The sequence below is a fragment of the Triturus cristatus genome, chromosome 5_1 (assembly GCF_964204655.1).
Source record: "Triturus cristatus chromosome 5_1, aTriCri1.1, whole genome shotgun sequence".
Classification (NCBI taxonomy): Eukaryota; Metazoa; Chordata; class Amphibia; order Caudata; family Salamandridae; genus Triturus; species Triturus cristatus.
Genome location: NC_140587.1, coordinates 575250815 through 575264166, shown reverse-complemented (window position 1 = coordinate 575264166; position 13352 = coordinate 575250815). Strand labels below are relative to the sequence as shown.

Below are 13352 nucleotides of genomic sequence, written 5' to 3'. Positions count from 1 at the left end.
GAGAAAAAGGCACAAATCAGTCCAGTACCAAGGCCGGAGGACGCCCCAGCCGTGCAAAGTGGCTCCTCGATCAGGACATGCAGAAGTGCAAAAGCGAAACTGAAAGTGGGGGCGCGGTCATTGGCAAAGCTCCGATGCCGTTGTTGTTCAACTACTCCCCGGCCCCACGGTTCACCAAAGCACCGGGCACAGCTCCCAGGTGGGCCTCCAAAATGCAAGACGCTGTATTTCAGGTCTCCCCGGTCCGATTTTCGTTCTGAGAAGAGTTATGGGTTCAGCCAAGGTTCATCCTCCAGAATCAATCCACAAATCCAGGATAATGTCAGGATAAGTTACGAGGAGCGGCAAGGGTCCGGGGAGCCCTGTGCTCATGCGACCATCTTGGATGCGCGCGAAGCTCCTCTCTTACATTGTTGTTATATACATATATTTTTCATTCTTGATGTTCAAACAGTACTTTCTGTTGTGAATTAATTCTAAGGACACCTTTGTTCCTCAAACTCATCTCAAAGTGTTATACTCATCTTTTCTTTGATTGTTTAAACAAATGTATTTGTCTGGGGAGGGAGAAGTGTGGTATTCTGTCTACCAATGCCATCCTGCCTCTCCCGTAGAATGGTATGTTCCCAGAGGCAGTGATGATGCATTAGAATCTTCATGAGAGCTTTGACAGTTGAAGATTCGTCGTTGGTGAAGGTGCTTAATAAAGTGTACCTCTTACCTTAAGTTGACTCTGGCTCATCCTTAAGACACCACAACCCCCTAACCTTTTCTGAGATCCACAGATGAATCGTGCCATGACACAGGTAAGATTCTTTTTGGTTTGAGATGTGTGGGGTAAATGGAATTGTTGAGAAGACGTGGGCACACAAAAATGTAGGGTGTGATATTGTGTTTGATATTATGTCTGTTTTTGGAAATTATGAAATGCAGATGTAGATACCCAATATCGATCTGGGAAGAGGCAGTATGTCTGATTCATGTTTTATGGTACATCCTGACTGCTATTTGGGAATCATTTGATATGATGTTTGTATTTTAAATACTAAGACATGTGAGGAGATGTCCTTGTTCTATCAATGCTAAGGGACTTTGCATGATTTAAGTTCTTTTGTACTGCTTGACTATTATATGGCCTGCTTGAGGGCAAGTTTGAGAGGCCATTCTTCTCTTCGCACACAAACTTTTACTATTTTAGCAACTTATTAATGAATAATGAACCATGTTTGAGTAACCATGTATTTTAGAGTCCGGACACTGTACAATTAATTGAGCACTGCAGTATTATGTAATGTGGATTTACCTAGTGACACAGACATATGATGAACCCTGTTACACATAGATCTACACTATTTGTTTCCTTCTACGCACTATGAGGCAATAGTGTTCTTATATTTACCCTCCTGTTACAAGAGAAGCTCTAAGAGTCATTCAGTCTGCACATTTCTCTGTATTTTTTACTTTGTAAAGTACTGTATATGGATTTTCCCATGATTTCAAAGAAATGACATGATAAAAGATGCCGCACATAGCTATGAGTAGTAAGTTAGTCCGCTTTTTGTTTTTAGTATGTTAATGTAAATGCACTTTTCTAACCAGGCCATGCACGTGAACAAGGCCATTATGATGCAGCCGAAATGCGCTATAAGCCATTTTTCTGGAATAACCACCTTTGTACTGCTGGAGCCCCTCAGTCATGTTGTTCTAAGGACGAGGAGGAGAAATGTTTTATATATATATGGCCGGATTAATTTTGAGGGGTCGTATAAGCCATGCAGCGTGAAAATGACATTGCACATTTCATCTAAACAATCGTACATGAGAACTCTGAAAAACAAAATGCTTTCCATCAGGCTGTGAAGAATGTAACACACGCAAACATGGCAGCCGGGAAAAGAGGTATTTGACCTTGAACTGTGTTTGTCCCTCATCACTGGCTATGATTATGTGCCTCTCCAATGAGATCGTTTTGAAATGTATTTAAACCTGCGCAATAGTTAATGCCAAGTTGACATGCACTGAAGAAGGCAAGACGCCGAAATGCATTTCCAATAAATTATTTCAACAGACTGCATCCCGTGAGTGCTCCGCATTTTGTAGCCTGAATATTTCCGTGTATTTTTTTTTTTTTTTTTATTTATGTATATATATATATACCCTTCCTCAATAAACGTCCATTTGACAGTGGGAGCACTTTAATCAGCTGGTGCCCGCGTCGAGACCAGGACAGGGTCTCGCAAAATTAATTTTCCAAAGAAAGATAACGCGGCACTCCTCCTGATGGCAAATGTTATTTTATGCAAATCGTGACTTCCTCCTACGCATTTCGAACCGAAGTTCCTGATCACGGTAGAGTGTTGTTTTAGTCCTTCTACAATTTCTAATTATATATATTTTTCTTTAACTAGTGCATTATGGGTTTGGTAGTTTTTCATATTATTCAACAAAACTTTATTATACAATCCGCTATATTTACTCTGGCTTGGTTAGCGAAACTGAGCGTTACAAAGCAAAGAGTGTTTTTTATTATTGTTAGTCTCAAGCCATATTACGCTTCAGTTTGAGCTTCAACCGCCAATTTGTAAGTGCGGGGAAGCCTCGAATTTCTTTGATCATTGCTGTGTGTTTCACAGTTGATCTATCATGGGATGAGTTTAGGGACTAAGTGTCCAAATATAGATATGGGCTGAGTGCCCTTAGACTTTGATTTGGCTACTCCCTTCACCAGCCAGACAGAGAGCATACATGCAACAATACCAGTTGTTATAAGTTGCTTATTCTTGGGCTGATTACAATGTCTGTTTATGCTCTTCATATTGAAATATTTCACACATGGAGTTCCGTCATACACGTTTTTTCTTCTTATTTATACCCTTACACGGTTTCATGGTTTGTTGTTTTCATAAGAGTTCATATGATTAAGTACTTAAGTTCCATTGGGTTTTTTGCCAATTGTTCAACGATTGTGACTTCCTCTTTGGATTCATTTCTTCGATTGTTCATGGACTTTCAAAGGTGAACATACATCTCCTCATCCCCATTCAATCCCAGAGGATGTTTCGTTTTGAATCTCATAATCATACGAGATTCCAATCTGCGTAATTTCTGTACTCGATTGCCTCCACGTTCATTCAAAGGGACTGTTATTAGTCCTGAATATTTGATGTCTAGCCATGTTTTTTCTTTGTGGGTGGTCATATGTTTGGCAATGGCATATGTATTATCCATATTTTGTATTGCACGTATATGTTCTAGTATAAGTTTTTTTAGGGGACAGATTGTACTCCCTATGTATTGTTTTCCGCAGAAACATTGGAGAATGTATACCACATGTGTGGATTCACATGTTATGGATTCCTTTATTGCAAGTACCTTGCCGGTGGGATCTGTTAAATTCTTCAAGTTTTTTCCGATTTTACAGGCCTTGCAGGATGTACATTTTGTGAAGCCTTTGGACCTTGACTGTAACCATGATTCTGTTTTTTTATTTTCAAAATGGCTTCTCACCAGATGGTCTGTGAGGTTGGGTGCTCTTCTGAATGAAATCAAGGGCCGATCTCCAATAGAGTTGCCTATATCCGGATCTTTTTTCAGTATATTCCAGTATTTGGTTACTGTTTTTTGTATTTTGTAGCTTTCTTTGCTATAAGTGAGTATCAGCCGTGGTTGATTGTCATTAGATTGTATTGTTTCCTTGTCGATTTCTGAGTTGTCACCTATGTTTATGCTCTTTTGTTTCTTGCTTTCTTTCTCTTTTTTGGTCAGTAATGTGTCCGCTCTACTTTTCTGTCTTGCTTTCATTTCACCCCGTTTTATATCTGCATGTTTGTATCCACGTTGTTTGAAACGTTCTTTCGTTTCTTCAAATTTCTTTTCCATTTCTTGTTCCTCTGAACAATTTCTCTTCATCCTTAGTAGTTCACCATGAGGTATACTCTTCTTAAGTGCCTGGGGATGGAAACTTAATCCATGGAGCAGACTATTCGTCGCTGTCTTTTTTCGGTGTACTGTTGTGTGCAGCTGATTGTCTTTGACGTAGACCTTGGTGTCCAGGAACTCAATCTCTTTGGAACTCAAATTATATGTGAATTTGAGACCAATGTCGTTCTCATTGAGCTCAGTGAAAAAAGCCTGAAATTGTGTTTCAGTTCCCTTCCATAACAGGAACAGGTCGTCTATAAAACGTAGCCAAAGGGCTACGTTTGTCATATGATGATCGTTTTCTTCTCTCCAAGCTATGTTCTTCTCCCACCACCCCATCATGAGATTCGCATAGCTTGGAGAGAAAGAAACTCCCATCGCGGTACCACAGCATTGTGCATATATCTTCTTGTTGAATAGGAATATATTGTTATATAGGCACATTGTGATCATGTCGATCAACATATTGGAATGCTCTAATTCATTCATTGGTCTTTGCTTGAGAAAGTATTGGATGGCATTTAATCCCTTTTCGTGGTCGATTGAAGTGTACAGTGACACCACGTCGATTGTCACCAGTAGGTAAGTTGGTTGCCATTCAGTGTCCATCAATATACGTAAAAAGTCCCCACTATAACGTGTGTGAAACCTATGGTTTTTTAAGTGAATTTGTACGGTTTTTTATATGCTAAGATATGTTTTTTTTTTTTTTTCAGGTTTTACACCATCCCCCACCGTGCGCGCTCTGTGGGCACTCGGTGCGCTTTGCGCACCGAGCGCCCACGTTTCACAGTGCGCGCTGGGTGCGCGCACCTCGCGATTTTTAAAAAAAAAAAATAGTTTTTTTTCCCCTTGGGGGTCCTTCTGTGACCCCCTGACCAAGGCTAGTGGGTCAGGAACTGTCAACTCTGCCCCATTTTCACGTTCTCCATCTTTGATTTTCACCCCCTCAGACTGCGAGAGACAAAATGGCGGCCGACACTTCCTGGTTTCGACCGATTCGAATGTTTACCGACAACTAACAACCAATCAGAATTGTGCTCGCGCACGGCAGGGTGCGCGCACCCAGCGCGCACGGTGCGCGCGTATAGATATTGATATGCTTTTAAATGCTAATTTCTCAGGAAATACTGAACAGATTTACACCAGACCTGCGAAAGGCACTTCCTTGACCTTATGGCTACCTCTCTGCCAAATTTCAAATAATTGTGTTCAGCCGTTCGGGCTGTAGCTGTGTCTAAAGGTCCGATGGAAAAATGCATGGGGAAAACGTGTTTTGGGACCCCCCTTTTTTCTCGGCCCCCGCTTGACGAATCACCCTGAGACTTTCAGGGTAGGAGCTGAACGGAGCGCCCCATTAGTTTTGAAAATTTCGCGAGGATTCGTATACATATATATATATAGCTACTTTTGAGGTATGTAAAAGAAATGCTGTGGTAACGTGGCCCTCAAAACTCGAGGTTGACGCAAACAGCCCTGGTTGCCAACCCCTCTTTTGTCAGCCCTGCATTCAGTGTAACCAAGTGATAACCTGTTTAAAGAATTGAATAAAGACTTTTCTACATTGAGTTATTGAGTTGCATCTGTATGTGTTATGGTGGCCTAAGCCAAATCCAAACCTAGAAACTTTTTTGTAGTGTTAAATACTCTGCAGATGGCGCCCCAGTTCAGATGCCTTGAAAGGTGAACTGTTTACTTGTTGCGAGATGACTTTTCTGGCAGTATGAGAGGACTACTTACATCGGTCCAGCTGTAGTGATACCCGTCCACGTTAAACACCGGCATGATGTAGAAATACAGCTGGTTAAGCATCTGTTTCATGGCAGGGTCTCGCTGATATGTTTCAATTGCCTAAACAAAAAAACAAAAAAAAATGTGTTAACAGGACACAGAAATCCAAGGGCATATTTTCAAATTTAACAAAGTCATTTTTATGTGAGTTCACAAATACTTCACATCTCCGCACTCCTAGGAAGATGTTTGCTTGTGTAGTCTTTCAAATGCAGCATTTTCTGTGTTGTATTTCATCCTGCGACAGACAGGCTGGAATACATCACAGAAAATGCTGCATTTGGGGCTGTCTCAAAAGCAGACCTGCCAACTCACACTGCCACCGTGTGACATACGATATAGGCTACCTTCACACGGTCACCTGTTGAGGAGCCGATATGACACAGTGGAGAGAAACCAGCTGGAAATCCCTGTTAACTTTGGATTTCCATCTCGTTTTCGGAGGCTTGGAACTGCTGATGTCCATAAAGGGGTGTGAAAACACCCCAGGACATCGGAAACAGACTCAGCAAGCTTTTCTTGTTTCTTTCGGAGGAGAGGGTTTGTTGGCTGGGCGTGGCAGGGCACAAGTGGCTCTTAAGTACTTCTCAGCCCCCCCCCTCCTCCAAGGCCTCACCCCCTGCTGACACGGTGACATTTTTGTTTTTGGTTGGCAGGTCTATTACAAGGCATTTTTCAGGCATATGTCAGACTTAAGCTGGGGCATGGGTTGGTCAGTAAGATGGGGGTGGGGGGGGTGGGGGGGGGTGAGCTTTATATTTTTTGGCAATCAGGGTGGCCTCCACCAAACCCCCTTGAAGACCTAATGTGTGAGTAGCTCATTTTATACCTTGATACTCACTGCCTCATGTCTGTTACTGCCCTGATCAAACAAACTGTTTGCTCCTCAATGCTGGCTGACACCGGTCCCCCGATCTCTGTGTCTGCCCTGTCTTACTGCCCTACGGTGAAATACTTGTTGCAGGATACCTGGCACCATGTACCTTGTACTCTATCTGAGCTGCTCCTATCTATATACCGTTTCTCACTCAACCGCCTACTGGTTCCTATTTTTCTTTACTTTATTATTTCCCTTCTTATTATTTGTAAACTTTTTGGGTGCTGTATTTTATACTGCCTTGATTTGTTGCGACCCGCCCTAGTTTTGATATACGTTAATGGTTATTCTACGGCAGCCTCCTAACCCGGTTCCTCTGTACCAGTCCTAGGCTCTTCAATATGCATCTTTTTGTATTCCTTTGCTGTTTCTCCCTCTCCTGTTCATTTGTTTTTGAAAATGTTCAAAAAATCTTCTGAAATAAAACAAAAACCAACATTATACGACAAGCAGAGTAAATCAGAGAGGCCTAAGGGGCAATGGAAAGGTAGAGGAATGCGAATTAGTAGAAGTACTAAGAGAGAAAATACAATAATTTGTTAAATAACCAATATTTTTGAGGACTTTCAGAACAGAGAGGGAGAGAGTGTGTGTGTTTTTTTCTGTGTATGTAAAATTAGTGGTGAAATGTAACTACAACTCACAATACCGGACTGAAAGCACCTGTACCAAACTATCAGAAAATGCATTTATTAGGGGGGCTGTAACACCCCAAACACGCTCCCTGAAGCTATGCCCCTGGACTTAAGACACCATAAAGCTGAAATCTATGACCGCACAACATTTGCAAGATTTTCAAAGGCAGTTGTTCCACAAATTAAATTCCAAATGGATGTACAAAACGGGTGTCCCAGGCGACCGTGAGAGTGGTGGCAAAGGGCATTACACAATTCGTGTGAACACTCACTGTAGTAATTTTTGGGGTATGCACAAACCTTCGGACATACATTTATTATCTGAGTGCCTAACTTAAACGGAAATGCAGATGTGCCGAAGGGCAATATGATGCAGTAGTGCATGGAGTATTTTGAAGGTGTCTCTGGGGGAGTACACCAGGAATATTTCGTTACTCGGAAGAAAAGAAGAGTTTTTTTTTTAAAGTGTGATCATTCTTGCTTTTTCCTATCCCTAAATGTGGAAATGTGCACGTTGGGCAAATATAAACGTGTAGGCTTAAGGAAACAGGTTTCTACCACCAATGTACGTAAAATGTCATTTCATGACGGACACCGCCATCAAGAGACTTCGTGGCGATAAATATTCAGCACATGGCAAACAAACTGGGCTATAATTCAGGGCAATCACAAACTAAAAGACTAGCCACCCCCAACACCTGTAAGAGGCGTTGTTTTCGCCTCCTACGGAGCGATGAACCATATTCCAGCGACCTGAACTTCCGCAGAGGAGAGTTCCAGACACCTGGGAACAGGCAGCAGACAGACCGCCCACATGTCTGCCCTTCACAGTCGACTGTCAGCTGGCCTCATTTGACAATGCAATCATGGGGAAAAGATATAGGATTTTAACGCCTTAAGTGATCACAGATTTTGCACATGTAAAGGCGGGTACAGGTGACACACAGGGCTCTGCATCGGATGCTCTGCTCCCCCGCAGCCTCTGCGGCTCTTGCCTGCGCCCTGGGATGCAGACAGATTTCCAAAGGTTGTGCAGCACCCTTAGCACAACGTCCTGGATCATTTGGACCATGTAGGATATGCAGGCGTTTCCAAGTAGAGGCTGTTACATGTGTCTTGCCTTAACAGAGCACACGCTGCGTCTGCTGCACTGTGTGTTTCATTTGGGAGAAAGGGCACGTTTTTTCGATTTCAATCCGTTTTAGTCGTGTGTGGCCCATCTACTGATTGACTGCTGTCAGGCATGGCCTAGTGTGTCATGCTGACGTGTGAGCTGGCCACATAGTAATACGTGTTTGTTGACATATGACAGGGCACAACAGCCAAAGACAGGATCAAAGAAAACAGAGGCCAGACAGACATTGAACAGGATTAGTGAAATATATTATCTCTGGGGCCTCCGGTGGACACCTCCAACTTTTCTGTAAACCAGTTCACCACTACCCCCGCATGCCTATGTCTTGCAATCACTGCAGCATTGGCCATGGCCGACTGGATCAAATGCGGCAGAGAAACCCAACAGGATCACTCCTATTGCATCGCTCGGGCGCAGAATCTTCTTGATTTCGACCGAGTTGGACACCAGCGTGGTCTAGGTGCCCTCCCCTGGACGGAGGTTAGTCTGCCAGGAGTCTAGGATATCGGTCGTCTCAAGATAGTTAGGAAGATGCCTAGCGATCAAATGTCCCAACATTTTCCTCAAGTGGGAAGGAGAGTCATTGGTCGATTGGTGTTAGGAACAGAGCGGTCATGGCTGTACTTCTTGGTCAGGGGTGACACTACCCCCTGCGTCGAATCACCTGGAGCCACCACCCTGGTGACGAGGCTGCTATCATAAAGAGTGGTTACTGCCGCTTATAGACTCTGCAGGTTTACTCAGTACTATCATTGGACAGCAGTCCTTCGATTAGCGTGACTTGAGCGTTTGAATGGGGGCCTCATCTTCCACCAAAGTATTAAAAACACGTTTCCCACAGCAGGCCCATTCATGCTTTATCATGTGGGCAGAGATGTGGGCACTGCAGAGCAGCTTGACCTTTGTTGTTCTAATATATGTCAGATCTTTGTGGTAGAAAATGCAGCTAGCTCATCATAAATTCTTGAGACCTTGGAAGAGTCTTGCTAGACATGGCGATTTATGAACACTTTTACAGTGGCAAACACTTAGTTAGTACACAAAGTTAGCCTTTGATTTGTTTCTTAAAGGCGGCTTTATCCGCCCCTAGTAGTTTTACCTTTGACTACTTTCTGCTTCACTGGTTTGCAGTTTTTGCCGCTCCAAGAGCATCGGAACACCTAATCTTATGCATTTATTCTATGCAGTGTATTAATTAATCACAAGATGTGCCTTCATTTACATGAATCTGTGACTCCGCCCCTTTGTCTTCTCAACGTATCACACACAGCACTGAATAGAAGCAAATATATCTCTTGTAAAGTAGGGCCACAGATGCAAACATAGCCAAGATGAGCAACGTAACAGCTAAAAAGATGAACTGACCCTGCACAGGTTCCCAGGGCTGCCTTGTTAGGCAGGTGGGCATTCTGGAGGCACCCTAGATGCTCTCCACATTTCCCTTTAGTTTATGACTACAATGGTTCACCCGTGTCTTCCTCAGGCAACATGGGCGCCATTTTTGTCTGCACCAGGTTGCCCTTGTCCGTGGAAGCAGTTGCAAGCTGTTCCATGAAGATGTATTTGGTAACTGTATTTTTACTCTCTCCAACTCTCTTCACGCTTAAGTCAAGACCCCTCCTCCTTGTCACTTTAGAACTGTTGCAGTGATAAAGGCTTGCTTCTCAAGCTCTACGCATCTGGTTGAGATACATGGATGCTTAGCACGTCACGAGCACTTTCAGTGACGTAAATGTAGCAGATCACAGTCACTGGCGCAATAAAGGTGAAATGGACCCTAATGCAAGCAACGAACATGGGTCCCTGTAGTACAAACCATCTGTATTTGAGAACAGAGTGGCCTTCACAGCTCTGGGGCCAGGTGCCACTGCACCTGCTTCACTACTGATAGCTACGTCCATGGCTGGGGCAGTTTCCGTCCTGTCCACTAAGCACAGCGTTGGCAGATTTGATTATTTCAGATGGCACATCACTGACCGCTTGTTTCATTGCCAGGTTGCACGTCCATGCCGAGTTTCCATTATACTCTCTTATTTCTCTGTAATGCTCCGATGGAAGATGAGTCCCAGCCTCGACTATCGCCAGATAGTGAGTGCATAATGCGCTCTCGGTTGTCCTCGAGTATCGCAGACTGATAGTTTCCTTTATGCACAGTTCGCGCCCGGCAGCCGGGCTCTGCGATGCTCTGTTGATAAGCTGTGGTCGGTTGTCTGTTATGCTCTGTTGTCGCATCATTGACAGGTACAGTATGCACAGCCAGCACTCCCTGACCGGCGTCCACAGCGCCCATTTAATAACTTATTGACAGTTTCAGACATGCCCAGTCAGCATATGTTTGGCCCCTGCACCTAGGCAGGGCTAGAGGCCTCCTGCCCTCCAGATGGCCACATCCAGACCCCTGAAGGGACTCCCTCACTGCTTCACCACCAGGACTCAAGGGGCCTCAGTGCAGATACAACGAGCGGGTTGTTTCCATCAGGGCACAGTGGAGACAAGGCTGCAATGCACAGGCTTCCTGGTGCCCACATTGACTGACCTCCAAGCTTCATGTGAGCTCATAGGTGCAGAGTCTGACCCTTAGCATGTGCACAACCCCACAAGTGCACTGTGTGCACAGCCTGAGCAGCGTTGATGTCTGTGCAGATGCTACACACCGATGTCTGTGGTGCCCCACAGTTGCATCTGCTGTACACATTCTAGCGGATTGGTTTATACAAGGTGAAAACCAAGGGTTTCCGAAGGGGCTACCTGTCAGATTTTGGAACTGTAGCACTTACACTAACACTACAGCACCCATAGGAACAATAGAGTGAAACTCACTTACCCGACCAGAAAAAGATCTAAAACTTACAAAAAAATTCTGGCTCAACCGTTAAGTTGATCATAAAAAATGCATCAGCCAATTACACTCTACTACCAATATACATCTGTATGTCGTGTGAGAAATCATACAAATACCACTCTTTACTAAATGAATCACACTATTATATCTTAAAGCGCTAAGGGACCTCAAGTCCGGCTGTCCAGAAGGTCACCGGAACTTTTTCAAGCGCCTAAAAGCAGCTGCCCCATGACACCTTAACACTTATGTCACAGGAACCGATATCTAAAATATAAACTTCCAAATGACCCTCAGTGTGACGCAACTCGAACCTAACCCACACCGCACTAGTTATGGGTTCTCACGTGCTGGTGCCCAAAGAGTACCAAGGCCCACTCTGTTCACTGCTGTGCAGTTAGCACTTAAAACCCTAATGATTCTGCTGGTCACTTCTCCCCTGCGCTCTCTCCCTTTCTACCATGCTTCCTCAATATCTCCTTCTTATCACTCATTGGTTCAGAGCGTATGAGTGCCAGATGCACGACCCTTGACTTGGCTGCAAGGAATCTCAAGTTTCATCTTATAAACCCCTATTTCAGATTTTTCACTCTCACTTTGCAGCAATCATATGGTTGATCTTCCTGTTGTCTCCAACTAAACATAAGCATTGACCAAGCCAATAGGTCTTGCCTTGGCAACCTGACTTGGCTGATTTTTCATTTTGTTGTTGAAAGCATACACCGCAAAAAAAACAAAAAGAAGAAACAAATGCCATTTGCTCAAAATTGTAATTCTAATTGTAAACAGTGTTTATGTAGCCCTTACTAAACTTGGCGAGGCTTTGAGGCACTTTGCAGCGAGTAGCATGCTACTCCGGAACCCCAGGGTAGCGGTAAATAGGTTGTAAAATGTGCTTCCTTTTTCTTGCAGGATTAATTGTGTTAAGTTTATGCTTTCGGCATGTCATACATTTACTTTAGTGTTTTGAATAAGGATAGATTAATTTTAATGGATTAGTAAGGATAGATGTCAAATGTTATTAGGAGTGGCAGACATGTGCACCTGTAAGTTGATTGATTAGGTTGATGGGAGTTTAGAAAGTATGTAGGAACTGCATTGTAGTCAGAAAAGATTGGGTTGTGTCAATGAGTGGAGGAAAAAGGAGACGTGAATGTATTTTTCTTAACATATTTATACATGTATATAGCATAGCCATACATACACACACATACATATACAAACTATACCTAGTCATATTACTATAAAATTATAAACCTATATTATATATGTGAGTTTATATAAAATATATATAATATGTTGTGTTACCCAGTGGTGATCACCACTAGGTAGTTATAGTTAGGATTGTGTTTCCATAGGTGATTTATTGTTAATAACTTTTGCCCTGTTTGACAAATCTCCACGATACTTTCCCAAAAAGTTCTACTATTTGACTAGTTTGCGCTTGGAAAGTTTTGGGGTGATCCGCCAAGTGGGGGCCAAGAAAAAGGGCGGGTCCCAAACACGTTTTCCCCCTTCATTTTTCCATTGGAACTTTAGACACAGGTACAGCCCAAACCGCTGAACGAATGCACACCACATTTGGCAGAAAGCGAGATCTTGGCCGGAAACAGCGCTTTTTGTAATTTGGTGTATATCTGTTCAGAAGTTTTTAAGCAATTAATGCTCAAAATATTTGTATATCTAGGGACGTAGAGGATCCGCAGAGCCAACAGCCCATGTCAATTCTCAATTACCCAGGATGTATACGCCCGCTCCATTGTTCCCAAGCATGCCGGACTGGTCATGGTCCCAACCCCCATCCCGTAGTGCTACCAGCGTGGGCAGGCGTGCACTGCTCCAATCAAATCGTGACTCTGGTTGCCGATAGGTCCGCCACAGTCACTGGCAGTCCACGGAATGGGTATCAATCTGCAGCCCGGTGAGATGCAACACCTCAGCCGTCTGCCCGTGGAGTACTGTCAGTCATTCATTGCATCCACCATCTTAAGGACGACTTTCACCACAGGACCCTCGACATACTGTGGTTTTCCAGCACCGCTAGTCCACAGATGGCCACTGCCTTCAGCTACAACTACTCATCATTGTGGTGATCCTGGTAGCATTAACTGCAAAGATTGAGACTAATTTGGAGGCGACACAAGAATCTCATAG

General features: G+C 43.6%; 1 protein-coding gene across 2 annotated transcripts in view; it reads right to left on the bottom strand.

The window, feature by feature from the left end:
* Nucleotides 1–13352, bottom strand: part of CPA6 (carboxypeptidase A6) — a 906257-nt gene that overhangs the window by 83504 nt on the left and 809401 nt on the right. For both annotated transcript variants that reach the window (XM_085605490.1, XM_085605492.1), the window contains exon 7: nt 5662–5772. In XM_085605490.1, the coding sequence (XP_085461616.1) occupies nt 5662–5772 (111 nt within the window). The remainder of the gene's footprint in view (nt 1–5661; nt 5773–13352) is intronic.